The 27724-nt window shown below is 39.0% G+C and overlaps 1 protein-coding gene across 7 annotated transcripts; it reads right to left on the bottom strand.

Annotated features, from left to right (window-relative positions):
- Positions 1–11: 11 nt before the first annotated feature.
- Positions 12–26427, bottom strand: RRM2B (ribonucleotide reductase regulatory TP53 inducible subunit M2B). 7 transcript variants are annotated; one of them, XM_054692051.1, is made up of 11 exons: positions 25834–26056; positions 22782–22922; positions 17760–17876; positions 16910–17043; positions 16415–16509; positions 11131–11264; positions 9063–9167; positions 7789–7902; positions 3548–6004; positions 3077–3165; positions 1820–2528 (listed from the first exon to the last, which is right to left on the bottom strand). In XM_054692051.1, exons 1-9 carry the CDS (start codon positions 25999–26001, stop codon positions 5852–5854), a joined length of 1161 nt encoding a protein of 386 aa, XP_054548026.1. In that variant the 5' UTR covers positions 26002–26056; the 3' UTR covers positions 1820–2528; positions 3077–3165; positions 3548–5851. The 7 variants fall into 7 exon arrangements, with proteins under 7 accessions (XP_054548027.1, XP_054548026.1, XP_037359020.1 ...); XM_054692052.1 differs by lacking the exons at positions 1820–2528; positions 3077–3165 and adding an exon at positions 12–707 and having other exon boundaries at positions 3592–6004; XM_037503123.2 differs by lacking the exon at positions 25834–26056 and adding an exon at positions 26300–26427 and having other exon boundaries at positions 1820–3165.
- Between the last annotated feature and the right edge of the window lie 1297 nt (positions 26428–27724).

Genomic DNA, 27724 nt, shown 5'->3' with positions numbered 1-27724 from the left:
ATTTCTTTTAATGTCAATGGCCTGAAATTATCAACTGAAAGGAACAGAGTGGATGGTTGGATCAGAAAATAAAACTTAGTTTTTCGCTGTCTCCAGGAGACCCATCTGAATTCCAAAGATAAATATAGGCTCAAAATATAGAGTGTATGTATTTTGTGGTTTCAGGTCTTACATCCATGTCTTTTATCCATCTTGAGTTAATTTTTGTATATGCTATGAGATAATGGTCTTGTTTCATTTTGTACGTGGCTGTCCAGTTTTCCCATCACCATTTATTGAAGAGGGCTTTCTTTCTCCAATGTATGCTCTTGGCTCCTCTGTCACAGATTAGCTGTATATAGATGCATGGGTTTACTTCTGGGGTCTCAATTCCATTGTTTTGTGTGTTGTTTTTGTTTTACTACCACACTGTTTGAATTATTGTGGCTTTCTGGCATAGTTTGAAGTCTGGAAGTGATTCCACCACTCTTCCTCTTTTTTGTCAGGTTTGCTTTGGCTATTCTGGGGGTCTTTGGGGTCTCTTGTGATTCCATATGAACTTCAGTAATGTTTGTTCTATTACTTTGAAGAATGTCACTGGAGCCTTGATAGGGATTGCACTGAATCTGTACTGCTTTGGATAAGATGGTCTTTTTAACAGTGTTAACTCTTCTAATCCATAAGCAGGGAATATCAGAAAATATATACACTTCTTGATTAGGGTATGCCTATATTTATAAATAAATGTTCTTATTAAAAAAGAGCATACACACAAAAAATACAGCTATAATAAAATTTGTTTCAACATAGTGAACAATAAGAATTTAAAAAAAAAAACCTCATTGCTTTGTATGAAACCCAAATTCTATATATACAGGGTTGGAGTGATTAACCACAATGTTATTTTTGCAGAAAATATGTAGGTTTATCTACTTATAAATAAGGCTTTCTATATACACAATAAAGGCTATATAACTTTGATACATTGAAAAAAATCAAAACATACCTGAAAAAGAGTCAAATGGGTAAGAATATTGTGAATTTAGAAAACGGCTTGTTATTTTTTTTAAAGATTTATTTATTTACACAAAAACTGGGGTACAGGCCAGATTCGCAGGAGGGTGAGAGGATTCACCAGAGGTAGAGCGAGGAACAGAACAGGCAGACTGAGAAAATACACTGCTGAGGGGAGCAGCGGGTGAGACAGGAGAGGTCTGCTCACCATGTGGGACCCTCACCGGCCAGCTGGGATCGAACCCGCGCTACAGAGGCTGCGGGCAGCTTCACTGTGCGGCGTTCAACTGTCTGCGCCACCAAGGGAGGCCCAGGAAAAGACTTGTTATATTTTTATGTGTACAAAAAAATATAAATTTCCATTTTTATCCGTATTTTCTTTCAAACTTTAAAGGCTTAAATCCTTTCTTTCTAAATCCTCAGGGTCATCAGATTTTCCCTCAACTCTGTATGTAGCTGTCTAAAAAGGAGCAAACTATTTAAAAGATATACAAATATTAGTTCCATGCCATGCATGCAGATTCTGCTGGGGAAAGAGTTCCTGAGCTGGCAACCAACCCACTCAAGTTAGTTTGAAAAAGTAATACCTTATTAGAGGACTAAACTGACTTCCGCACAGCTTTCACACATCAGTAGTTTGTTTTTCTTAGGTTTTTTTTTTTTTAATTTTATAGAGGCATGTTTGTTTGTTTTGTTTATACATGCACTGGATACAGTCAGAAGCGCGGGAGGGTGAGAGAATTCACCAGAACCAGAGCGGGGAGCAGAGCAGGCAGAAGGACCGAAGCACACTGCTGAGGGGAGCAGCGGGCGGCAGGAGAGGTCTGCGCAGATTGTGGGACCCTCCTCCGGTGGCCGGGGAGCAGCCGGGGATCGAACCGGCGCTGCAGAGGCCGCGGGCAGCCTTAGGTTTTTTTTTCCCCTGTAAGCCTATCTTTTTTTTAAAGATTTATTTATTTATGCATATAAGAACTGGGGTACAGGCCAGATGTGTGGAGGAGGTGAGAGGATTCACCAGAGACAGAGTGGGGAACAGACAGGAGAGGTCTGCTGCACCATGGGGGTATCTCCCTGGCAGGGAATCGAACTTGTGATGCAGTGGCTGTGGACAGCCTCATAGGTTATGTTTTAACCCCTTGCGCCACCAGGGAAGCCCCAGTAGTTTTATCACTGTAAATTAGTAACATTTGGCTCTTAGTTTAATCTGTACAAATGTAATTCTATGACAGGGGTGTTAGCATATTTAATTCTATGACAGTGATGTTAGCATATTTAAATGTAAACCAAGTTTTTTTCACATGCAAACTGCTGTTTTCTCAATATCACTTTCTTCATGAACAGATGAAAAAGAAAATGGTGAAAAGAAAAAAAATGTAGATGGTCCAAAATGAGACAAAAATTTCATATATTAAGACATAACTGGGGTAACCTTGTATTGTAAAATAATTGTTTATTATTATATATAATCAGCAAAATAGCCTTGTCTGAAAGCACGGGATCAAACTCATCTTCCCAATTCCTTCCAAGCAATGATTCTACAAGATATAATAAACACACTTATTAAAGGCCATCTACATTAGAACTACAAGTTTATATTCCTATATAATGAACTTCAGTAAATATAGCAATGATTCAAATATATTTATTTAAAAAATTGCAAACATACTCTGTGTTCTTTTCTTTACCTCCGAGATAACAGTCACAAGAGATTCTACAACTTGATTTCTTAAGAACCAAGAGCCAAGTACCAACTAAAATAAATATGTAACCCAGGCACATGGAAAGGTATATAGAATACTGAAAATAATAAACCAGTGTATTAAAAATCCAGTGTTTCAATTGTAAGATTTCATTTCAATAGTTAGGCTTATTACTATTATAAATAACCTTCTTACGAAGGCACCTGTCATTACCTATGAGGAAGATTCAGATTCAAAACAAAGGGAACATGCAATATAAGACTTTTCTTTCATTCTGATATTATGGATATCATCAACATTAGATGTTAAGTTTTTGTTATAGCAGTAGACAAATATCTTTGAATATATTGCCTACATACATTAACACTTTAGGTATGTAGTACCTTAATTAAAGTATATGAGCCTTTAATGAAGAAATCAGCAGAATAAGAGAGATGGATGGCAAAGTACTAAAGACAAAAAACATGGTAACCTTTAATATTACTCAGCATTCAAAAAAGATAAACACATGCAATTTGCTGCAACATGGATGGCGCTGGAAGGGATCATGCTCAGCGAAATAAGCCAAAAAGAAAAAGAAAAATACCGGATGGTATCACTCATAGCAGGAATCTAGAAAACTTAAATAATGGACCAGGAAAATGAAAAACTATAAGAAAGTGAAAATCAAAATCAACAAAAAACTATGAACCAGAGACACTTTTAGGGGGGCGGGGGCGGGAGGGGAGGGATTGGGGTCAGAATGGGGGGCGGCAATTGTATGGGGAATATAACAATAAAATTTATAAAAAAAAAAAAAAAATAATGTAAAAAAAAAAAAAAAAAAAAAAAAAAAAAAAAAAAAACATGGTAACCTTTAAGAAAGAAAAGAAAAATTATACAGTGACTATGAGCAGACCTTGGCCAAGTTATTTAGCTTCTCTAAGCTTCACTCTTTCCATCTGTAGAATTTCAATACCAGTTGCTCTGTCAAGTTCTTAAAGATATTGTGAGATCATAGGCCTCCCTGGTGGCGCAAGGGGTTAAGCATAGCACTGTGAAGCTGTCCGCAGCTCTGCAGCACCAGGCCAGCCAAGCCAGGGAGCTACCCACATGGTGCAGCAGACCTCTCCTGTCTCACCCACTGCTCCCCTCAGTAGTGTATTTCAGTAGATCTGCCTGTTCTGCTCCCCACTCTGTCTCTGGCGAATCCTCTCACCACCCCCAGCACCTCTGTCCTAAACCCCAGTTCTTGTATGCATAAATAAATCTTTTTAAAAAAAGATATCGTGAGATCAAATAAGGTGATGTAAAAACACCTGGCACACTCTGAAGCATGTATAGACAAATGGTATTACTGAGGCCAGAATATATCAAGGTTTCTGATATTCTCTCTAATAGCTATGGTCCATTCTTTTTGCATCCACCTTAGAACCCCCAGTTTTAATCAATTAGACAGTTGAGGCTAAAAAGAACAAATATTTATGCAGAGAAAAATCTCTAAATTTTGGCTTGTAGAATTTCATAAAGTAGCTTGCTGTGAGTAAGGAACCACATTGTTTGACTCTTTGTAAGATAAAGAAGGGGCAAACTTCTCAGAAATCTCAGCTCCTGGCCTTTTTTTAAACTGCTAAGACCAACATCTTCCTCATGTTCTATCATGCAGCATGCATAGTTCCATTAAAAGAACTCTATCTTGGGCCTCCCTGGTGGCGCAAGGGGTTAAGATGCAGCACTATCAAGCTATCTGCAGCCACTGCAACACAAGTTCGATTCCCGGCCAGGGAGGTGACCCACATGGCACAGCAGACCTCTCCTGTCTCGCCCGCTGCTCCCCTCAGCAGTGCATTTCAGTAGATCTGCCTGTTCTGCTCCCCACTCTGTCTGGTGAATCCACTCACCCTCCCAGCACCTCTGTCCTAAACCCCAGTTCTTGTATGCATAAATAAATCTTTTTAAAAAAATTTTTAAAAATGAAAGAACTCTATCTTAGAGGAGCATAAATAAGTTTTAAAAGAGTATTAAAGAAACACAATTGAGGTCATTCACAGTTACATGATTCATCTTGGCCCAAATCTAAAGTGGCTCAATAACCCTTATCAGGCTCTCCCTTGCTTAGTTCACAGTCATTCCTTTATGTAAAAATGGTTCAAGCCAACCCTTTCCAAACTACATTCTGAGAAATACTAGTTAGGAGAAGAATTAATAGATAGAAATCAGATCTGCATTAAGAAGGTTTGGCATATGCAGGGAGAAGTCAGTGTGCATACTGCAAAATTTCTCAGTCTTTCATATACCAACTGCACATACCAGAGGAATGGACTATACAGTATTTCCCAAACTCATCTGACTATAGAAGACCCACTCCCAACTAGGTATGTAGAGGGGCTAATAACTATTAAAATGCCGTGGGCTGACAGAGCGGAGTCATTTTGCTTACTAAATCAGCTACCGTGACAACCTCCTGGATTCCTCTTCATAAGCATTCTGCTCTAAGCTTCTAAAAACCTAAATTTCCTTTATAGCATACTGAAAATCCAAAGAAGTTGGACTGTGTTAATGAGAATTGTATTTTTTAAGGAAATCTATATATTCTTTCCCAAACATTCAGAACAGAAAAATCCTGATCTTAGGACCTAGAGTCACAATTACTTTGTGGAGATGGGAGCATTTTATCACATCACTGCAATTAGCACTATTAATAAGTAGTAATAGCAGTAGTGGTGGTGGTGGTAGTATTAGATCAGAATTTATTTTGCACTTTCATCTTCGTAAACACTCTATGAACTTAGTGCCTACTATTACATTCATTTTAAAAACAAGTATACTAAGCTTTAGAGAAGATTAAGTGACTTATCAAGAGTCATACAGAAGTAGTAAGGACTACATATCAAATTCATATATGATCCTTCACCCATGTTCTTAAACACTATATAATATTTGACCTTACATTTTAGTGACAAAAGTATTTAGGTCACACTTTGGTTGTTAAACAGAAAAATTAAAGTGTTTTTAAATAAATTCAATTTGATTGAAAATTGGTTTTGTGGTGGTGTTTTTTTTTGTTTGTTTTTTTTTTTTAGCAAAATCCTGCCCCCTAAAGGAGATATTTACAGGTTTAAAAAACAGTGAAAAGAGTAGATATTTCACTAGGGTCAGGTTTACATATGGGGAGGATTTTAAAAATCTGCATCCAAGGTGAAGACATTATCTGTCGTTTCTGCCATAACTGCAAAACGCTGATACTCTGAAACTCGTTTCTCAAAGAAATTTGTTTTCCCTTCTAAAGAAATGTTTTCCATAAAATCAAAGGGATTTTCTGCCTGAAAAACCTGAAAAGAAAAGAAATGTTGTTAGATATGGTGAAGATGCCAAATTATATACCACAAAAAGAGCAACAAATAACTCAGCATTCAGTTCCCCCACCTGCTTAGTTACCAGAGGGACCATATTGTTCCCTAAGGTCCTGGAGGTTCTCAGGGTTGATCAATTTTAAGATGACTGAGGTTACTTATTAACCTCCTCAAGAAAATAAACTAGCATACCTGGTATTGTGAGAACTAGAATGGGAAAAAGGGATTATTTCAGAATATGAAAAATTTAATACCAACCAAAGTAAAATGTTTCCACAGTTTAAGAGGCCCAATACACCATAGGTATTACAGGCACTTTCCATCGGTAGTACCATTAGGTAGTTACATATATATGATACCATGAAATATGAAATTGTCAAAAATGTTTAGTTATGTTTCTTAGTTCACAAGAAAACAGATAATCAACATAGTAATGTTAAGAGACTAAGATGAGGGAAGATAGGATAAATGTTGTCCATAGATCTACAGACAACTGCTAATGTCTCAAAGCAAAAAGTGGGGTCCATGTTGACAAGAAGGTTACTACTTCTGAATTCAAGAAGCAGACTTGAAGCTACTTGATGGAAAGTATAAGATATTTCAAAGATTCATGAGGAGCAATAAAAGAAGATTTTCGAATTGCGGAGTATTACAGCAGGAATTATGAATACTAGATAATATCTTCAAGTAACCCAATAAAAATGAGCAAAGAATTTGGATAGACATTTAGACATTTCTCTAGTGAAGACATAAAAAGGACAATCAGCACAAGACAAGATACTCAAAATCATCATCCACTGAGGAAATGCAAATCAATATCACAATATCATTTCAGACCTACTAGGATGTCTAAAAAAACAGAAAGACAGATAAGTGTTGCTGAGGATGTGGAGAAGTTAGAACTCTCACACACTGCTGGTGTTAATGTAAAATGGAAAATAGTCTGATAGTTCCGAACCAGCAATTTCACTCCTAGTTATGTATCCAAGAAAAGTGAAAACAGGGGCCTCCCTGGTGGCACACGGGTTAAAGACAGCGCTGTCAAGCTGTCGCCAGCCACTGCAGCACAAGTTCTATCCCTGGCCAGCCAGGGAGCTAACGCACATGGCACAGGAGACCTCTCCTGTCTCGCCCGCTGCTCCCCTCAGCAGTGTATTTCAGCCAGTCTACCTGTTCTGTTCCCCACTCTGTCTCTGGTGAATCCTCTCACTCCCCTCACCTCTGGCCTGTACCCCAGTTCTTGTATGCATAAATAAATAAATCTTAAAAAGTTCCAAAGGATTTTGCAAAGCCAATTTATTCAAAACCAAAGGAACAGACAAAACTAAACCAAGACAAATACTAGAAATCTGACTATAGAAATTAAGCTACCAGGGGGATTATCAGGGGTTTAAAGCAAAGTGGGGAGTGGGCCCAATGGACAATGATAGAGGATTATGGGTATCTTGGTGGTAGGTGTGGTAACATAGATCTGAAGAAGTGTGAACCTATAGCGCTGAGTCAAACACAGTGTAAACCATTATTACCTCAAGAAAAAAAAAATACAGAAAAATTAAAAAAAAATTTATTTAAAAAAATAATAAAATCAACTTTAGTGAATAAAACCCAAAAATCAATTCAATTTGTCAAAAAACAAGGCTCTGTTGTGGACATTGTGAAAACAGACCAATATGTTACAAGTGCTTTCAGTGAAATAAAATATTTTAGAGACCTTACTTGACTATAACATTTTCACTAGTAGCAATACATTTTAAACAGTTCACCTTTGAGAATCCAAGTTCTGCCAGTAATCTGTCAGCTACAAACTCAATATACTGCTTCATCAAAACACAATTCATTCCAATGAGGCCAACTGGTAAGGCTTCTGTTAAAAACTCCTGAGATATAAACAAAAGCAGAATAAGTACAAAGAACAATAAATATGTATTTTCCAACTAAGAAGAAGATTCTAGTTTTATTAATCTTCTAAATCACTGATCTCATTCAAGGAAAGTACACTAGGATAAATTCTTTCAACATGACACTATGAATTTATTTTTAAATGTTTGGGGCATTATTATTCACATTATTTAATATTTCCAAATAGTCAAAATAAACTGAAATTATGAAATTACTAATTTTTAAGAAGTAGCACATATAGGACTTGAATTCATAAGCTGTCTCAACAGAAAAAGGAGATGTCTTATTCTGAAATATATTGAAAAAAAATTCTTCAACTGTGATTATTATGGGGAACATGTCTATGGAAGGGAGTTGGAAGAGTAAACTTGATTTAAAAAGAAAATGAAAAATTAATAGTAATGGATCTGTAGGTTGGAGGATAAACTGAACATGAACTATATTAAAAAACAACAGTAAAGTGTTAATAGAGAAAAAATAAAAACATTAACCATTTGGATTTAATGCTAAAAACAACTGAAGATTACTTAAATGCATTTTATGCCTTTTGCTCCTCCCAATAGGAAATTTATGACTATTATACTGTGCAATACTAAAAGATATTTTTGAATTTATTTTTCTAGTTCTTTCAAATGATAAAAACATATCCTTAGTGCGAAATTCAGGTCTTTCTAATCAGAGATCTTTGCATGCAATAAATTTTCTATTCACTAAGTCATTTATTTATTTATTCTATAAACATTTGGTGCATGCTTCAAACTAGACACTCTGCTAGATTTTTGAGAATACAAAACAAATTGTCATTGCCCTCCAGTGGCTAAAAATGTTAAAGTATAAAACTAATTAAAATAATTTGTTATGACTTGAAATCTGACCTATCAATGAGAACAGAAAAAATCGTCCTGAAACAGTTAAGTATACATGAAACCTTAATGTATAATAAAGACTAGCATAAGCCAAATTATAAGCTGACATAACTGCAATATATTACAAATTGGCACTGTCAGATTGACTATGTAAAATGGTTGATATTTGTTTTAACTCACAAAATGACAATTTCATGAGTCAGCCTAGTACAGTAATGGCACCAACATCAACGAAAGAGAGATGTGTTAATTACAGAAGTTTCCTAGCTTACCTGCTCAATTTCAACAGCATTAACAATGATCTCTCTGACCCTTTCTTCCGAGGGCTTATTTAATAAATATTGAAATATCAGGCAAGCAAAGTCACAGTGAAGCCCCTAAAGTAGAAGAAAAGCACCACAGTCAGAGAACATTTAATAAGTCATTTCCATATAGTGATTCGGTTGGGCATTATATAAAGTAGGTTCTAGGAAAGCAACATAAAACATCTGGAAGAGGGGTGCCTCCCTGGTGGCACAAGGGGTTAAGCACCGCACTGTGAAGCAATCCGCAACCTCTGCAGCACAAGTTCAATTCCTGGCCAGCCAGGGAGCTACCCACATGGTGCAGGAGACCTCTCCTGTCTCGCCTGCTGCTTCCCTCAGCAGTGTATTTCAGTCAGTCTGCCTGTTCTGTTTCCCATTTTGTCTCCAGTGAATCCTCTCATCCCCCTCCCCTCACACCTCTGGCCCATAGCCCAGTACTTGTATGCATAAATAAATAAATCTTTGGGGCCTCCCTGGTGGCTCAAGGGGTTAAGACGTAACTTAAGAAGCTATCTGCAGCCACTGCAGCATGAGTTCGATCCCTGGGAACTACCCACATGGCATAATAGACCTCTCCTAACTCGCCCACTGCTCCCCTCAGCAGTGTATTTCAGTCAATCTGCCTGTTCTGTTCCCCACTCTGTCTCTGGTAAGTCCTCTCACCCCCCTGCATCTCTGGCCTGTATCCCAGTTGTTGTATGCATAAATAAAATAAATCTTAAAAAAAATGAATTTGGTATAATAAAAATGGAAATAAAATTAAGAATACCATCTGAAGCTGTATAAAAGAGAAATAGCGGGCCTCCCCTGGTGGCGCAGCGGTTGAGTGCTGGGCTGCGAGGCTGCGAGCAGCCTCTACAGCGCCAGTTCATTCCCCGGCCACCGGTGAGGGTCCCACAAAAAAAAAAAAAAAAAAGAGAAATAGCACTGCAGATAACTCAACCAAAGAAAGTAATTTGTGAATTACCGTTAGAACAGAATGGTTATGCAAACACAAGAAAGGGTATAGAATCTTAAATAATTGGTGAACAGAGCAAAAAGATTCAATCCATAATAATCAGGGTTGTAAAACACAGAACAGACAGCAGAAAGCTGAAAAGAACAGAAGAAAAATTTAAAAAGTAAAAACAAAAAAGAGGACAAATCCAGAGATAGAGAAAGATGATGCAGTTCTGACCTAAATCAACAGACACTGATACCAAGATGAATATTTCTCAATTAAAAAAGAAGAAAAAACAGTGTTGCAAGCCATAGAGGGGGAAGCAGGAATGTGATTAAAAAAAAAAAAAAAAAGAAAAATAACATGACTTCCGGATTTCAAATTTGGATGACTGGAGAGAGGGGAACCCCATTCAATGAGGCAGGAAAAACAGAAGAACATCATCTCTGGGGAGAAAGATTTGATTTCTGAAATATCGGGTTTGAGATACCTGTGGAGACTTCCAGGAGAACATCTCATATATACTTGAATAAATGCATTTGGAGGCTAAAAATAAAGCTTTGATTGTTATAAGTATCTGGGTTTTTTTGTTTGGTTTTTTTTGTATAGAGGAACTGGGGTGTAGACCAGAGATGCTGGGGGCTAAGAGGATTCACCAGAGACAGAGTGGGGAGCAGAACAGGCAGACAGGAGAGGTCTGCTGCGCCATGTGGGTCAGCTCCCTGGCCAGGCATTAAACTTGGGCCATGGAGGTGATAGCACTGAGACTTAACCTCTAGGCCACCAGGAAGTCCTGTTATAAGCATCGAGATGGCAGATGATCCCATGGGAATAAATAAGATGGATTAAGAAGACACGCACAGTGAAGAAGACAGGCCAAGGTGGGAATGCAGATAGTGAAGGGTGAACAGACAAGACTGAGAAAGAATGGTAAGAGAGCTAAGAGGAAAATCTAGAATCCTAGAAACCAAGGAAAACATGACTTTCTTTCTTTTAACTACCAGTGTATTTGTGTCACATAAGCATTTTCCAGAGGACAAAAAATAAGTGAAATACAAATATGAATACAAATTAGAAGAATACTTCATTCCTTACTTCATCTCTGCTGATGAGTTCATTGGAAAAGGTGAGTCCAGGCATAAGACCTCTTTTCTTTAGCCAAAATATTGCAGCAAATGATCCAGAGAAGAAAATGCCTTCTACAGCAGCAAAGGCCACCACCCTTTCCCCTGGAAGACATAAAATAGCTTTCTGAAATAGATACTGAGGACATTTTCAAGCTTACACATATATACATATGTGTTTATATGTATGTATTTTTTAATATATTTTTATAACAACCCAACTATTTTGCCATGAAACAAAAAATCTGTAAGATAGAGCTTTAGGGGTCTTCAGAGGAGGAAAATCTGACGACTCTACCTCTTCAAATCCTGTCAGACATTGGACTCCTATAGGTCTTTGTACCCGGGAAAAACAGAGCTTTTATATTAAAAAAGAGGTGATTTATCTGATGGCCTGTACCTGTAAGTGCAGTTTGTGCACATGTGTACGTGTATGTACTGGAGTGGAGAGTAGAAAATAGATTTTATAACAAATGCCTCCCTCTTTGTGGTGAGAGAGAGGAGGTTGCTGAGGTTTAAATTTTTAGAAGTCTAAGGTAGCTTACAGATTAGCTGTAAACATTTCAAAAAACATCACCATACATCTCTAATGAAAAAAGGATAAATCTATCTGAAGATAATAAACATATCTATTAGATAGCTACGTCATCAGTAAAAATGTTGTCTCTGCTAAATGTAAAAGGCCCAGTCTTAAAGGTCACTCACTGTTAGGGACTTTGCAGAAGCCCGTCTCCTAAAATGTCTATAGTGACAGCATGTTTGTAATGTTATTCCCCGGGATGAATACAGGTCCAACCCCAAAATATCATGCAGATGCTCCCCATAGTGCATCTGCTTGGGAGAAGTATTTATATATGTGCATGGATAGAGAGGAAGATTTGACTTATATGACTGACTGTGGGCAAAGGCAAGTGAATGCCTGAACCAACCACAGACCTGTCTCATAGGTGATAACATCATAGCTTGTGTCACATTATTTGTCACAGGCCCAAACAGGCACTTAACAAATGTGCCCTGAATTGAATTAATGTGTTACATAAGCACTAAATGACAAAACACATTATAAGCCATTTTATAAAAATTGCTAAAATTCAATCCAAAAGCTGAACATAAATTTTAGAAAAGTAATTATAATATTTAAATTTCAAAAAGAAAGATGACTAAGTTCAATATTTCTAGGTCTCTCTAAATAGTGCTCTTGCTTGTCCTTGTTCTTTTCCCTGTCTTAAACAAACCAAATCAGAGAGATCAATTATATCAAATACTTACTCATTAATAGCCCAAACATCAGAAAAACTTTCATAGTATTTTATTTTTAGAGATTTAATTTTAAAAGTAACTTTGAGGGCCTCCCTGGTGGCACAGGGGTTAATTCTCAGTGCTGTCAAGTTATTGCCAGCCACTGCAGCATGAGTTCCATCTCCAGCCAGGGAGCTAACCCACATAGTGCAGCAGACCTCTGTCTTACCTGCTGCTCCCCTCAGCAGTGTATTTCAGTAGATCCACCTGTTGTGTTCCCCACTCTGTCTCTGATAAATCCTCTCACTACCACCACCACCCCCGCACCTCTGGCCTACACCCCAATTGTTGTATGCATAAATAAAATAAATCTTTAAAAAAAAGAAAAACTTTGAAAAAAACAGAAGAAATGTAAATTAAATACTAAGTACATATTATGTAGAAGGAATTATCAAGAAGAATTTAGTATTCACTAAATATTAAAATATAGTAATAATCTCTATACTATGCTGACTTTGAAACATACCTGGTTCTTTAGACTAGCTAGTTATACTTCTTAAGATGGAGATCTGTCCTAGTTTAACATATAGATAACTGTATTCCCACATTACCGTTAACAAGATAATGGAAGTTGTCATTGATACATTTTTTAACTGCCATTAAGGTAATATCATGTGCACATTTGTGCAATGGAACTAGACTATGGAAAATTATTATTTTAATTAATCTATGTATTCATGTGAATGCTGAAGAATGTAAATGATAAGACAGCTACAGAAGGCCATTCTCTTTGAAAAGGATGGAAGGACAATGAAAGGCAAAATTTGAAAAATTTCCCAAGAATAGGTGTAAACTCCTGATGGTCTCACTCATAGCAGGAATGTAGAAAACCTAAATAAGGGACCAGGAAAAAGACTAACTATAATAAAGAAAAAAATCAAAATCAACAAGCAACTATAAACCAGAGACACACTGGTGGGGGGAGGGGGAGGAAGGATTAGGGTCAAAATAAGGGGGGTGCAAGTGTATGGGGAATATAACCAAAATGAAAATGTATACATTATGCAAAAATGAAAAATGATGTAAGAATTATATAAAATAAAATATTAAAAAATACATTTTAAAAATAAATTATTTTTATTCAAAAAAAAGAATAGGTGTAAACTAAAAATAAACTTTAAAAATATTTCTTCTAAAATGTTTAATGACTGTAAACCCCTCATGATTTGATTTAGAGATGGAAAATAGGTTGTATTTTTTACCTCTATGATGCAATGCACTAAGATCGGATCGCTAAGATATTTTTTCATGTTTGAAATGTAATTCTAGCACGTACATGGAGGTGGGATCTCTATATTTAGTGTTTTTAAAGTTCTTTAAAGAAATTTTTAAAAAACTACACAGATGCATAATTAAGAATTTTTAGTTCTACAGGAATGGAATCTCCTTATAACATATCGACTTCAAACTAATTCCTTTTTAAGAAGTAGTCTTAGGTTCTTTCTAGCTAAAAGTAAATGATCAGGGCCTCCCTGGTGGCACAAGGGGTTAAGACACAACCTATGAGGCTGTCCACAGCCACTGCAGCACGAATGGCCAGGCAGCAGCCCACATGGCGCAGCAGACCTCTCCTGACTCAAGCACGGCTCCTTTCAGCAGTGTTTTTCAGTCAATCTACCTGTTCTGTTCCCCACTCTGTCTCTGGTGAATCCTCTCACCCCCTGCACCTCTGGCCTGTACCCCAGTTCTTATATGCATAAATAATCTTTAAAAAAATAAAAATAAAAGTAAATGATCAGAGGAGTCTGGATCTAAAAGAAGAATTGCTATACTGGGTCCTACTTAGAGCAGAAGTCACTAAGGTCACCACAAATGCTAGGGAAAGCCCATAGTCAGATGAAAGAGAGGCCTTTGTTAACTTAAAATTACTAATGAGGCAGACAGCACAAAGACTTCACTTCCTCGTCTGCATAATGGGAAGTGAAGGGCACAGCAAAGCAAGACATTATTTCCATGTTATTGTCATTTAGCTCCATTCCCAAAAAGGAGAGTCATCAATGTACTCTTCAATCTTTTTCTTTCCCACCCGTTCCCCTGCACCACTTGAGACCATGTTCTTTTGAGACTCTCAATCTGAACCCTAAATAGGGCTGGCCTGGGAGTAAGCAATATGGATAATGTAACTGGAGCCCTGGATGTCTCCCGATGACTTCCAACCTCCTCCATTTCTAGGTTATCTTCTCTGATAGTATCACAAAATGCATGCTTCTGTGAGCTTTCTCCATCATGTGCCATCAGCACTGTCTATACTAACATTTTCCATGCATATTGAACACCTGGTATTTCCATTCTTTTTCTCTAAAACCAATAGTTCTGAAATGTATTTGTCAAACCACTTGTGAGAGTATCAACTGGGGATAAAATCCAGACTCCTCAGTCCTACCTGGGCTTCTTAAACCATTCTCTGGTGAGGACCAGGATTCTGCAGGCTTTTTGTTTTGTTTTGTTTTTCACAAAATCTCCAGACGATTTTTATACCCATGAAGATAACCCTTTTCTCATTCTCAAAATGGACTGAAGGTAATACAAACATAGGCTTCTTCCCTGACAAACTATATGCACACCCAAACCTCATGCTACATGATTTTCAATGTGTGGTCCTGGAGATCCACTGACCCGAGAAATCTACCAGGGCAAAACTATTTCCATAAAGATACTAAAACACTATTTACCTTTTCCACTGTCATACTCCCAGGAGCATACAGTGCTGTTTCCTAGAGAAGCTACATGACATCTCAATAATCTGAAAAGCAAAATACTCCCCTTGCCTTTTCTAACTACATATCTGAAGGAGTCAAGATTTTCTGTATTACTGTAACTAAAACAACACTCAGCAACAAATTGAATGTGGAAGCAGAGATAATCCAGCTGTCATCTATTAAGTCAGACATGAAAGAGATTTGTGAAAATGTAAAGCTACCATTCTTCTCATTAATTTTCTTTAGAAAATAAAGTGTTTTTACAGAAATATGTTATTTGTGTTAAAATATAAGGGGTACTTACTACTGCTATTTATAACTGTGTTAATAATGTTTTTTAAAGGTTCTTGGTTTTCATTTCTAGTATGGAAATATCAATAACCCACATAAACAGAGGCATTTTGTGGTCCTCAATTTTTTTTAATAAATTATTTTATTTTATAATTCTTACATCATTTTCATTTTTGCATAATGTACGCATTTTCATTTTGGTTATATTCCCCATACAATTCCCACCCCTTTTTCTGATGTGGTCCTCAATTTTTTTAGAGCTCAAAGGAGTACGGATGCAAGTATTTGGAATACTGCTTAATGAATCCAAATCATTACAAATAATGAATAAAACCACAAAGAGCACCAATCATGAAAGAAATACTTAAGCTGTTCAAATATTTAAATATTTTAATTACATGTAACAACTATTTATTCAGCAACTACTGTGTATAAGATACAGTATTAATCCTTAACATTACTTAAAAGAATGTTATTTAATATCAATTCATCTACAAGGGTGTTTGCACACATATATGATAAATAAGCCTGTTGATACAAACTGTTTCTTGCCCCAGTTGAGTGAAATAATCTTGAATTTTTCAGACACTACAAATTTGTTCCCTGAAAAAATGTGAAGACTTTAATTTGCTTTAAATCCTTGAAATAAACATTTCTGAAAGATACAAAATTGGAATTGCTATAAAATTCTTGTTGGAGTCTAAGTGACTGAATCTTATTTTCATCTAATTAGGCACTGATATCTTAACCATTCAATGTTCAACTTAGTAAACAGAATAACAGCTTCATATTATTTTATCATTGGTTTCTAATTATTAGGAATGAGGAGTCTACTAAAGGTGCACACTGAGATATTTGTATCCCTTTCCCAAACTGTGACTTTGACTAGCACTGTGAAACCACAAAATATTGAGCAATGTAATCAATCAGAGGTTAATCTGATCTACATAAATTCAAGCTACATACCAAAAGAAGATTTTCTATCCGCTATCCATCGCAAGGCCCAATCTGCTTTTTTCTTTACAAATGGCATTGTTTCAATTGCATTAAATAAAAATTCCCTGTTAAAACAAAAGAATTCAGAACAAAGCTATTCACTTGTTTTTCTTAACTGGGATACATTTTCATAGATGTTATTCAGAGATGATAATTATAACTCTATAATATAAGATCTTCAGTTTTTCTGCAATTTTAACATGCCCATAAAACAGAAATAAAAGTAAAACTCAAACTTTATGGTTTGGATCTGGTCTGACACAAAATTTACTAAATTTGAATAATCAATTGCTAAATAGAATGTTCTCCATAAATAACAGGTTCTATATGTTTTCTTTTAACCAAACAGTAGAAAACATTATATTTCTAAAATTCCATATTTGAATATCATTTCCCTAACAGTTTTATTCTCATAACATAATCAAGCAATAGTAAAACACTCTGTGAATAAAATCCCAGTAATACCTTTTCTTGGGATCTCTGATGTAAGTGTCTATTAGCAAACTGTACATCTCTGAGTGAACATTCTCGATGAGAATTTGAAAGCCATAGAAACAGCGAGCCTCTGGAACTTGTACCTCCTGACTAAAGCGCTCCACCTAAGAACATAAGGGAAAAAATATATCCAATTCTGTGGGGTCTCATTAAACACTGCAAGTCAAAACCTGGATATCAGAATTGTCACTTAAAAGTTGTCGGTCATGCCACAAACAGGATGGAAAGATATTACAGATCATTTAAGTATTAGCATTTATCATCAAACCCCCACAGCAAACAAGTTGCATAATATATTATTTTACAATCATTAATCTAATGTCTATAATGCCAACTCTACTTTAGAGCATTTATCAAAAATAACTTGTTTTGTAGAATTAATCATTAAGTCACTTTTTCCTCCCAACAGTAGACAGTAGATCTATTTAAGCCCTTTTAGTTCATGATCAAAGTCCATAATTTTCTATTCTTTTTAAAAAGAAAGCACACATCCTAGCTAACCTTAATACAAGTTTAAAAATGGGAGGCTGGAACCCAGTCTTCTGTTACAGAGCTCCAGAAGGTTATTAAGATTCAGGTTCTCTATTAGGATTACTAGCTAAGGTAAAAATCAAATTAATGTTTAATTATAATTATCTTTGGTACAATATGCTTGATATTTTACAGATCAAATGACAGAAAGTATCCTTTCTTCTGACAAGAGATAAGCTTCATCTTATTCATTTTCTAGACATCTTCTTTCAGGCTCAGTTTAATTATCCCACTGTCATTATCATCGTTTAACTACTGAATGGGAATAAAAGTAAAACAAAAATCTTACCAAATTTTCATTCACAATTCCATCACTGGCTGCAAAAAAGGCTAAGATGTGAGAGATAAAGTACTTCTCATCTGCTTTAAGCTTGTTCCAGTGAGGGAGATCCTTCGATAAGTCAACCTGAAACAAAAAGACTTTCAAAAATTTTAACTTGGAGTTAAATTCTTCTCAAAGGGTTAGGAAAACTAACTTCCATCTCATAGTTAAGGAGGGATACTTCAATAGCAGTAAAATATGTTAATAGTAAGAAGAGCAAAAAAAAAAAAAAAAAAGGGGGCCTCCCCGGTGGCACAGCGGTTGAGCGCTGGGCTGTGAGGCTGCCCGCAGCCTCTGCAACGCCAGTTCAATCCCCTGCCCCAGCTGCCGGGGAGGGTCCCACATGGCGTGCAGACTTCTCCTGCTGCATCCGCTGCTCCCCTCAGCAGTATACCTTGGTCCTTCTGCCTGTTTTGCTCCCCACTCTGGCTCTGGTGAATTCTCTCACCCTCCCACACTTCTGACTGTACCCAGTGCTTGTATAATAAATAAATCTTAAAAAAAAAAAAAGAAAAAAACAATTCTCAAAAAAAAAAGCAAAAAAAAAAAAAAAAGGTTAATATTACTACTAATTACTACTATAGACTGAATGCTTCATGTCCTCAAAATTCGTATGTTGAGACCTAATCCCCAATGTGATGATGTGCTTTAGGCCCCATTTGCCACAACATGGATGGAACTGGAAGGGATTATTCTAAGTGAAGTGATCCAGAAGACGAAAGACAAATATGGAATGGGTTTCACTTATATTTGGAATCTAGAGAAAACAAACAAGAGGATCAGACAAAGGCAGAGTGTAAGACTGACCCTTGAAAGCAGACTATAGATCTGAGACACTCAGAACAGGTTGAGGATGGGGTGCGAGAGGGAAGAGAAAACAGGGGAGAGGACAGCAATGAAAAATGGTGGAGGATTTGGGGTGCTGTGGTGGTGGATTTGGGGTGCTTTGGTGGTGGGAGGGAAGGGCAGAATGGTGAGGGGAGAAACCCTATATTATAAAAAAATAAACAAGGATGTTTAAAAAAATAAATTGAATTAAAAAAAAAGAATCAGTCCTTGGGATTAGTAGAGAGACCACTCTAGAGTTTATGGAAGCTACAATTTAAAAATAGTCTTGAAATGTACCTTGCAGACCTTTTGTCTCAGGAATATCTCTTAACTATGCTTTATAATAACCTAATAAACATCTGAAATATATAATTGCCCTTTGTCCTTTTATCTATTCTAACAAATCCCTAATCGCTGACCCTTTCAAAAACCTTTTTTTTTCTAAAATGTTTTTTCCTGTTATTGTTTACTGTTTACTGAGCACCTGCTACAAGCCAGACATTGTGCTAAGTATTGGGAATATAATGGGGTAGGAGGGGGCGATATTTGTGTGCATCTTTTAAAATACACAAGGTAAATATCACATGCTATTTTATTTTTTTATAGGTTTTTTTTTAAATATTTATTTTTATTTATACAAGAGCTGGGGTACAGCCCAGAGTCGTGGGAGGGTGAGAGGATTCACCAGAGACAGAGCGGGGAGCAGAACAGCAGACGGACCAAAGCAGCGGGCAAGACAGGAGAGGTCTGCCTAGCCATGTGGGTTTCTCCCTGGCCGGCTGGGAATTGAACTGGCGTTGTGGAGGCTGCAGACAGCTTCACAGCACTGCGCTCAACCCGCTACGCTATCGGGAAGGCCCCACATGCTTTTATTAGGATCTCAACTCAGATTTAATTTAAGGATGTCTCCCTGTTTTTAATGTACTATATTCTTGATGTTAAATTTTATTATTATGTTTGCTCTTAAATATTAAACCTATCTCTTCAAGGGGCCTACCTGGGGGTGCAGGGGTTAAAGACAGCTCCATCAAGCTATTGCCAGCCAGTCACATGAGTTCAATCCCCAGCCAGGGAGAGGACCCTACATGGCACATCAAGACCTCTTCTGTCTCACCCACTGCTTCCCTCAGCAGTGTATTTAAGTAAATCCACCTGTTCTGCTCCTCACTCGGTCGCTGGTAAATCCTCTCACCCCCACACCTGTGGCCTGTACCCCAGTACTTGTCTGCATAAATAAATAAATCTTTAAAAAAAAAAAACCCTATCTCTTCAAACCCTCCATTAAAATATCTTTTATTTATACTACATTTGTCACTTTCCATTCCCAAGATGTAAACCTTCCTACTCAGACCTACCTCATTTGAGTAAATTCTCAATTTCAACTATCTAAATATTGATTCCAAATTACTGTTTGTCAGATTTGCCTGGGTAGTTCTAAAGAAATCTCAAATCCCAGACCTTTGTCTTCTGAATCATGGTGTCTGATGATCAATCATATTTAGGAATAAAGCTAAATGACTGATAAAACAATGAAACCTAAACTTGACTAAATTGTAACTTACACAACTTGTTTAAATAAAAAATGTGTGGAATTAAAAATGTGTTTGCATCTTTTGAGAAGATGCCTACAAAATAAGTAACAATATATTTTAATTTTTTTTAAAGATATATTTATTTATTTACACAAGCACTGGGTACAGTCAGAAGGTGAGAGAATTCAACAGAGCCAGAGCAGGGAGCAGAACAGGCAGAAGGACAGAAGTACACTGCTGAGGGGAGCAGCGGGTGCAACAGGAGAGGTCTGCGTGCCATGTGGGACCCTCGCTGGTGGCTGGGGATCAAATAGGGACTGCAGAGGCTGCGGGCAGCTTTGCAGCCCAGCACTCAACCGCTGAGCCACCAGGGGAGCCCAGTAACAATATATTTTAATTTTTAAAAATCAGTGTTTTCTAGACAAAGTAAAACATACATTATATTTGCTAAAGATGCAAACAATTTCCAAATGAATTTCAAGAAACCCAAGTACTACAAGTACCTTTTGGCATGATGAATGATAAAGCCACCTGCGTACTCCATTTGTTCTCTTAACCATATGGAACAAAGAAACTTTCTAAAAACCACAAACAGTTAAGGACAGTCAGGTGTGCCTGGTACTATGACCTAATTTGAAAATACTAGGTTTTTTCATTTGGTTTTATTATATGTTAACTATAATTTAACAAAATGTTAATTATATAACAATACAAAATAACAAGGATGGGTAAGTGGGTAAAATTAGTGTAACAGAACCTTCAAAAATTGATACTTTCTGGGGGAGTGGGGGTGGGGAGGGGAGGGATTGGGGTCAAAATAAGGGGGTCGCAATTGTATGGGGAATATAAAAATAAAATAAAATAATTTTTTAAAAAATTGATACTTTCTGATATCTAGTGTCACTCTCCCCCATTCTGCAGAGGAGGTGGGGAGGCACAAGAGCAAAGCAGGGAAGGGCCATTATGGTGGAGGATTATTATTGCTTTGGTGGTGAACCAACACCTAAAGACCAGGGCAGGAGGAATCCTGTATTTCCATAACACAAACAATATAAATCAACATTATCTCAATAAAAATTTTAGTTAGAAAGTATTTATAAGTGGGGCCTCCCTAGTGGCGCAAGGGGTTAAGCACAGCACTATGAGGCTGCCCGCAGCCTCTACAGCACAAGTTCGATCCCTTGCCAGGGAGGTGACCCACATGGAGCAGCAGACCTCTCCTGTCTCACCCATTTTTCCCCTCATCAGTGTTTTCAGTCAATCTGCCTGTTCTGTTTCCCCACTCTGTCTCTGGTGTATCTTCTCACCGCCCCCTCCTGACTTCTGACCTACACCCCAGCTCTTGGATACATAAATAAATCTTTTTTTTTTTTCTTTTTCTTTTTTTTTTTTTTTTTTTTTGTGGGACCCTTGCCGGTGGCTGGGGATCTAACTGGCGCTGCAGAGGTTGCAGGCAACCTCGCAACCCAGCACTCAACCGCTGCGCCACCAGGGGAGGCCCTAAATAAATAAATCTTTAAAAAAAATTTTATAAGATATTTACTCAAGGTTTGAGATATAATAAAATTAATAACTTTTTACTGCAAAAAAATATATAATAGCTTACCTTTGTTTGGTGCTAACTAAGTGCCATGTAACATTCTAAAGACCTCTTTAATCCTCATAACAATCCAATGAACCAGGTACTATTAGCCCAGTTTACCAGTGAGGATACAAGGGGAAGGCAAGTAACCTTCGTAGTTCCAGAGTTAGTAAATAGGAAAGCCAGAATTTGTACCTAGACAGTGGGAACCAGAGCCTGCATTCTTAACTGGGTGTGTTCACATGTATAGAGCCAGCCTCTGGAATAACTGACAGACAGGTTGATAGAGCCAAACATATCTATCCAAAAAGATACATGCAGCCATATAGATAAACACTCACACGAAGCATGAGTGACATGCAGATATAACCATCATATTCAGAGATGAAGACAAAGAGCAACTATCTGGGCTCAATTAGACTACAGAGCAACCACTTGCAAACCAGCTGTCCTTTCCAAGCCAGCAAGTATTTTCGAATTTGCTGTGTACGACTCATTTCTTAGGTGGAAAATGCCACACTAGCAGAAAGCTTTCTACAGCTGTCCTATCTGTTGAGACAGCTGTGCCTGAGATTGTGGTTGAGGACCAGACTAGCAGAAGCGCTGTGAATTCAGCCTGGCAGGCTGAGCAAAATCTCTGTGTAGACAGCTCCTTCTGTACCATCAGGTCTCTCCATTGAAAGCTGTGTCCCTAATGCTTTCACTTTCATTTTCTAATTAGTTGTCATTTTAAATATTCTGCTGACCCTAAGTAAAGACTAGTCTCATTGAGGTATAGTAAACCAAAAGTCTGTTTAAAAATAGAAAATGTTTAAAAATATATAGGAAGAAAAATCTAGCAGACTAAAATGTCATTTTTTGCAGCGGGAAACATATTTACAGATAGGAGTCTAGACACCAAACCTTGGAAAACACCAAAGTTAATAATTTGAAACATGAGCTTGTAAAATGATCCTCAATGTATCTTTAAGTTAAAATTTTCAATATCCTCTAACAGAAGGTGTTAACCAATAGAATATTAATGCTGATAAAGGTGATACCACTTACCTCCTCTGCCGTCCAGAAGGATGCCTGTGCTTTTTTATACATTTTCCATATATCAGGATACTGGATTGGAAAGATGACAAATCGACGAGAACTCTTTCTTAGGAGTGGCTCTTCATCTTCATTGATGGCTGAAGATAATCTCTGAAAAACAAAGTAGAAACAACCATTTTGTTGTAGACATTTCTCTTCATTCCTATCTAAATACACATCTGGGGAGTCGGGGAACAGCTTAGGTGTTGACGCCAGCTTGCCTAAGTTGAATGCCTAAGTAGGTTAATAGTAACTGGTTAGCTAGGTGACCACAGAAGGTACTTAATTTTTCTTAGCTTGGGTTTCCTCAACAGTAAAATACCTACTTCACAGATTGTGATGAAAAGTGCTGTAAACAGCCTGGTGCATAATAAGCACTCAGAGATATATTGTCATGATTATTACTTTGTGAGTAAGCAAAAAAACGAGTTGCAAAACTGTCAAGGTAGTGGATAAATTCTAAGTTTGTGAACAAAATGTTCCCTTAGTGCCTCTCTCAGAAGATGAGGATGGGCATGAAAAGGCTACTATAATAAGCTCCTTTTTTCATTTTTTACTAGAAGTAACTTTCTAAGTCTGGACTTTATGGTATGTGAGGGACAAAGAGAAGACATGAAAGAAGGTTGAAAACACCTCCAAATGTATTGTGACAAACCCTGTGGTCCCTTCTAGTGGCAAAAACAATAAACATTTCACTTTTGGATGTCTTCAACCTTTTAAAATAGAAATAAAAATAACAGATGTGTTTTTTACTATACACAGGAAATCACTAGTGTCCAGGTCGTTAGTTTTTTTTTTTCTTTTTGGATTATCTCACATGAAAGTTTTTTGAACTATTTCTCCTTAACTAAAGAATGCCATGAGAGGGAAAGACTAGCAGTTAAAAACAACAAAATCACTGTGACCATTTGTGCTTATTTTTCAGGAGTTAACCAAATTTTTTTTTTTTTCAAAACTAAACAAAAAGGAAAAGCTTCAGTAATAAGATGACAGTACAGGCTTTTATTCCCAAGTGACACAAACTGGTAGTTGAAAATTGACTAAATTAAGGAATCATAAGAAAATTATACATGCCTTTAAATATTTGATTTAATTTAAAACAAATTTACATTTATTTACTAATCTGCTATATGGCTATTGTTGACTTGGCTCACTGATTGGAATCCCCAGTCTTTCTGACATAAACATACCATAATTAGTTGCTTGACACTTTCCAGCTTTAACATATTTAAGATAGAGCCACCTGTGTACTGAAGGCTTGTCTCTTTTATGATTCCTCCTAATCGTTTTATATTTGTCTCACTTGCACCTGATTCCACAAACTGTTTTTTTTTAACAACTAATCTTTATTGATATATAACACATCTGGCATCTGGGAGCCACTGAGAGTTTCCAATCAGGCAAGAAACAGCTAACAGTAACCATGCCCTACCCAGGCTGGCCTATGGCAAGGTCTCTCCTTCCATGCAGTCTCAATTCCACCACTTTCATTTGCTTGCCTTTCATCTCTTCCACTCCTCAGGTGAAGTAGGATATTGGGATGTTATCTAATCGTATTTTCATTCTTCTGTTCCCACTAAATCTGATGAAAGAGGTAAATACTCGCCCAGGAACAAGAACTTCGTTTTAAACTTAGCTCAGTTACTGAGTTGTGTGGTTCTGAGTCTGTCATTTAAACTTTTGTGGCCTAAACTTTCTTACATTGAAAACAGGAACTATCAATTAGATTTTGATAGTTAATTTTATGAAAGCTATGGGCTGGATGGACCTCTTCCTCAGGAGATTCCCATCTGCAAATATAAAATCTACAAACTTCAGGAGAGCTATAAAACCCCCTTCAAATTCATTTATAAACAATTTAAGGCAGAGTTTCTTAAAATAAGTGTACTAAGATCACCTGAAGTGCTTGTTTAAAATGGTCTCCTGCAGAATTAAGGCTGCTACGGGTGGGTGGTAAAGTGGAGGGGGGAGCTCAGTGGCCCCCTATATATGCTTTGATGGTAGTGGTGGTGTGATAACATACATCTGAGGAGGTGTGAAGCTATTCACCTAAATGATGTACAGTGTTATAAACCAATGTTACCTCAGTAAAGAAAAAAAAAAAAAATGTGGTCTCAGACCCATGCCAGGAGATTTTGAGCCACTGTGTCTGGCGTGAGGATCCATTAATGTACATTTTTTATAAAGTACTCCCAGCGTTCTGATGCAGGTGACTCATGCTGCCCCAATCTAGCTAGAGAAAGTACTTAAAGCATCCTTGCATTTTCAAATAAAAAAAATCTTCGGACTAGATGATCACGAAAATTCATGCAAGAACTAAAAGTCTACCTCTGTTTTTGTGGGACTGTATCACTGAAATAGAGAAAATAAACAAAAATAAATTTCTGGGTCTTAAGTCTCAGTGGCTGCTGGTATCAGCACAAAAAGAAAAATCAGAATTAAGTGGGGGAACTAGGCACTAAAAGTATCTGTTTCAAAAGAGAAAATTTAAGGGATATTTATTATCTGTTAGTTACTTAATGTGTGCATAATCGAAATAAAATTCCAAATCTGGAATCTACAATTTTCTAAAGAAATGTAGGGTTAAGCAAGAGTCCGTGAGCGCTCAAGCTATTATATCAAAGCCACCACACACAGCAAAATGGCTCCAGATAAGTACAAAAAGTAATTCTCTACTACATAATGGTTGAGAAGTAATTGCAAAATAACAGGGTATTGAAATTATAGAGCAATAGCTTGAACAACCCTACAGTTTAATAAATCCGGTTTAGTTGCTGTTACTATATACTTGCAATAATCAGAACCCAGAGAAATAAACACGTTAACTTAGGTTTTACTAAGCACCCACAACTTCCTTAGAAATTTGCATAAAACATTTTAATCCTCTGTGAAAAAAGGTATCACTTTCAGCGTGGAAAGTGACATCCCAAAGACTCTGCTAAGTAGCCGGGTTTGAGCAAAACAGGCCTCCTAACCCGATTGTTTGCAGCATCACGAGGATTCCAGTCGCCCTTCTACCTACTGTCTCCTCCTCAAGCTCCAGCGTGGGCTTCCCTGTGCATCCTCCAGCTCCCTGGAACCACCGCACAGGGAGGACGCGTCCTCCAGCACAAGAACCACCCCTCGCTCCCTGGCTGTTTCCCGGACCAGGGCTCCCGACAGGCAAGACCAGGCGCCGAGCAGCGGGCATCTGAAGCCAGGGCGCGCCCCGCCGGGCCAGGCCTCGGAGCTCTGGCCTGGGCTGACCTCGGAGCTCAGCAGAGGAGCCGCCGCCCGCCTCGCTCTTCGCCCCCCCGGGACCGCCTCCCAGGCGCTCGCGAGCGAGAAACCAGGCTACGGCGCAGGCTCGCGGTCGGGCCTGCACCGGGTTTCCGACCGCGATGGTGCCATTTCCCACAGCCGACCTGCACCCGGCAGGTCCCCGCCGCAGCCTGCAGCCGGCGGCCGACGCCACAGTGGGGCGGGACGGGAGGGGCAGCGGCGTTTACCTCCAGCAGCTCAGGCCCGGCCGCTTCCGGCCTTCCCGGGTCGCCCATCGCGCAGACTCCGCCAGGCTGTGGGCGAGGAGGGAGCCCAGCGCCTCGGGCCACCTCCAACTAGGACCCGGCCCAGGTGGCCCGCGGGTGTACTGGGTACGCCCCGCCCCCGGCTCGAGGACACGCCCCGCCCCGCCCCCTGAGCCAGCGCTGCGACTTCCCTGCCCATTGAGGGACACGCCCCGCGCTCTCTGGCCCCGCCTCCCGCGCCTCAGGCCCCGCCTGCTCGCATCAAGACCCCGCCCACTCCGCCTCAAGACCCCGCCTGCCCCTCCTAAAGACCCCGCCTGCCCCGCCTCAAGACCCCGCCCACTCCGCCTCAAGACCCCGCCCACTCCCCTCAAGACCCCGCCTGCCCCGCCTCAAGACCCCGCCTGCCCCGGCTCAAGACCCCGCCTACTCCGCAGGCCCCGCCCCCAACGCACGCATGCCACGCCCGCCCGCTCTGACTCTCCCTCCGTCGGCCCCGCCCACCCGGAGGAAGAGCTCCGCCTACCTCAGCCGGCCCCGCCCCGCTGCGCCAGCCCCGCCCCCGCGGTCCCGCGGAGTCTCGCCGGTCCCGAGGCCCCGGGCTCTACGTCCCAGTGCAGGAGGGACATGACAAGCCAGGGCGCCTCTCCAGATCGGGGTCCCCCAGCTGGCTCTCGCCGCCCCGGGAACACGGTAGGTCGCGCCCACTCCGCCAGTCCTCAGAGACTGCCGGGGCGGTGGGACCCCGCGGGGGTGAGACTCGGACGACGCGCGTCGGGTGGGCAGTGGTGGGGGGAGACCCCCGGGGTGCAGCGGGCCCCCCAGGTACAGAATGAACGGGGAGGAAAGGCTGTCGCAATGAAGTGGCTGAAGTTCCAGGGGGTGTGTGTTGGGGCGGCTGGGGCCGGAGAGTGAGCAGGGGGTGACTTGGGAAAGCTCTGCGAAATTGTTCCAGCCAGCCAGGTGAGCGCTGAGCAGTATTCGTTGAGCTCTCACCACATGCCCGGCGCTGTGCCTTACGTGAGTTAAGTCATTTAATCTTCAGAACACCACTGTGGGGTACATGTGGCAGTGTCCCTAACATTACAGAGGAAGAAACTCAGTCTTACTATAAATAACTAAGATGATCCAGCTGAAATGGAGTCGAGGCCACAAGCTCCTGGCTGCAGGCCCTTGACAGCGCCAAAATTTAAAGTAGTGGAGCAGGGGGATATTCTGTGCAGGCAGCGGCAGTGACTACTGATGATAATAATTTGGTTGAATTGCTAATACCCATCTCTCAAGGGGCACAGTCTAAAGATAACTTCAACAGAAAAAAGAAGTGTGGCGTAACAAAAATAAGGTGAAAGAGATTTGTTTAAGTAGCTTGAGGCTGAAACATTGGAGGAAGCTGCTGCCTTGCCTTCA

The sequence above is a fragment of the Talpa occidentalis genome, unplaced genomic scaffold (genome assembly GCF_014898055.3).
Source record: "Talpa occidentalis isolate TD23 unplaced genomic scaffold, MPIMG_talOcc4v2.1, whole genome shotgun sequence".
NCBI classification, from domain to species: domain Eukaryota; kingdom Metazoa; phylum Chordata; class Mammalia; order Eulipotyphla; family Talpidae; genus Talpa; species Talpa occidentalis.
This window is presented reverse-complemented; position numbering and strand designations above follow the sequence as displayed.

Bases quoted from the DNA above. Each gene is read 5' to 3' on its own strand.
- RRM2B (XM_054692052.1), bottom strand. From the start codon at position 26,001: ATGCCCGCTGCTCGGCGCCTGGTCTTGCCTGTCGGGAGCCCTGGTCCG. The intron at 22,923-25,833 runs GTAGGTAGAAGG...TTTGTTTTTCAG, and splicing joins TGGAGCTTGAGGAGGAGACA to AGATTATCTTCAGCCATCAA. The intron at 11,265-16,414 runs GTATGTAGCTTG...TATGTCTTCCAG, and splicing joins GGATAGAAAATCTTCTTTTG to GGGAAAGGGTGGTGGCCTTT.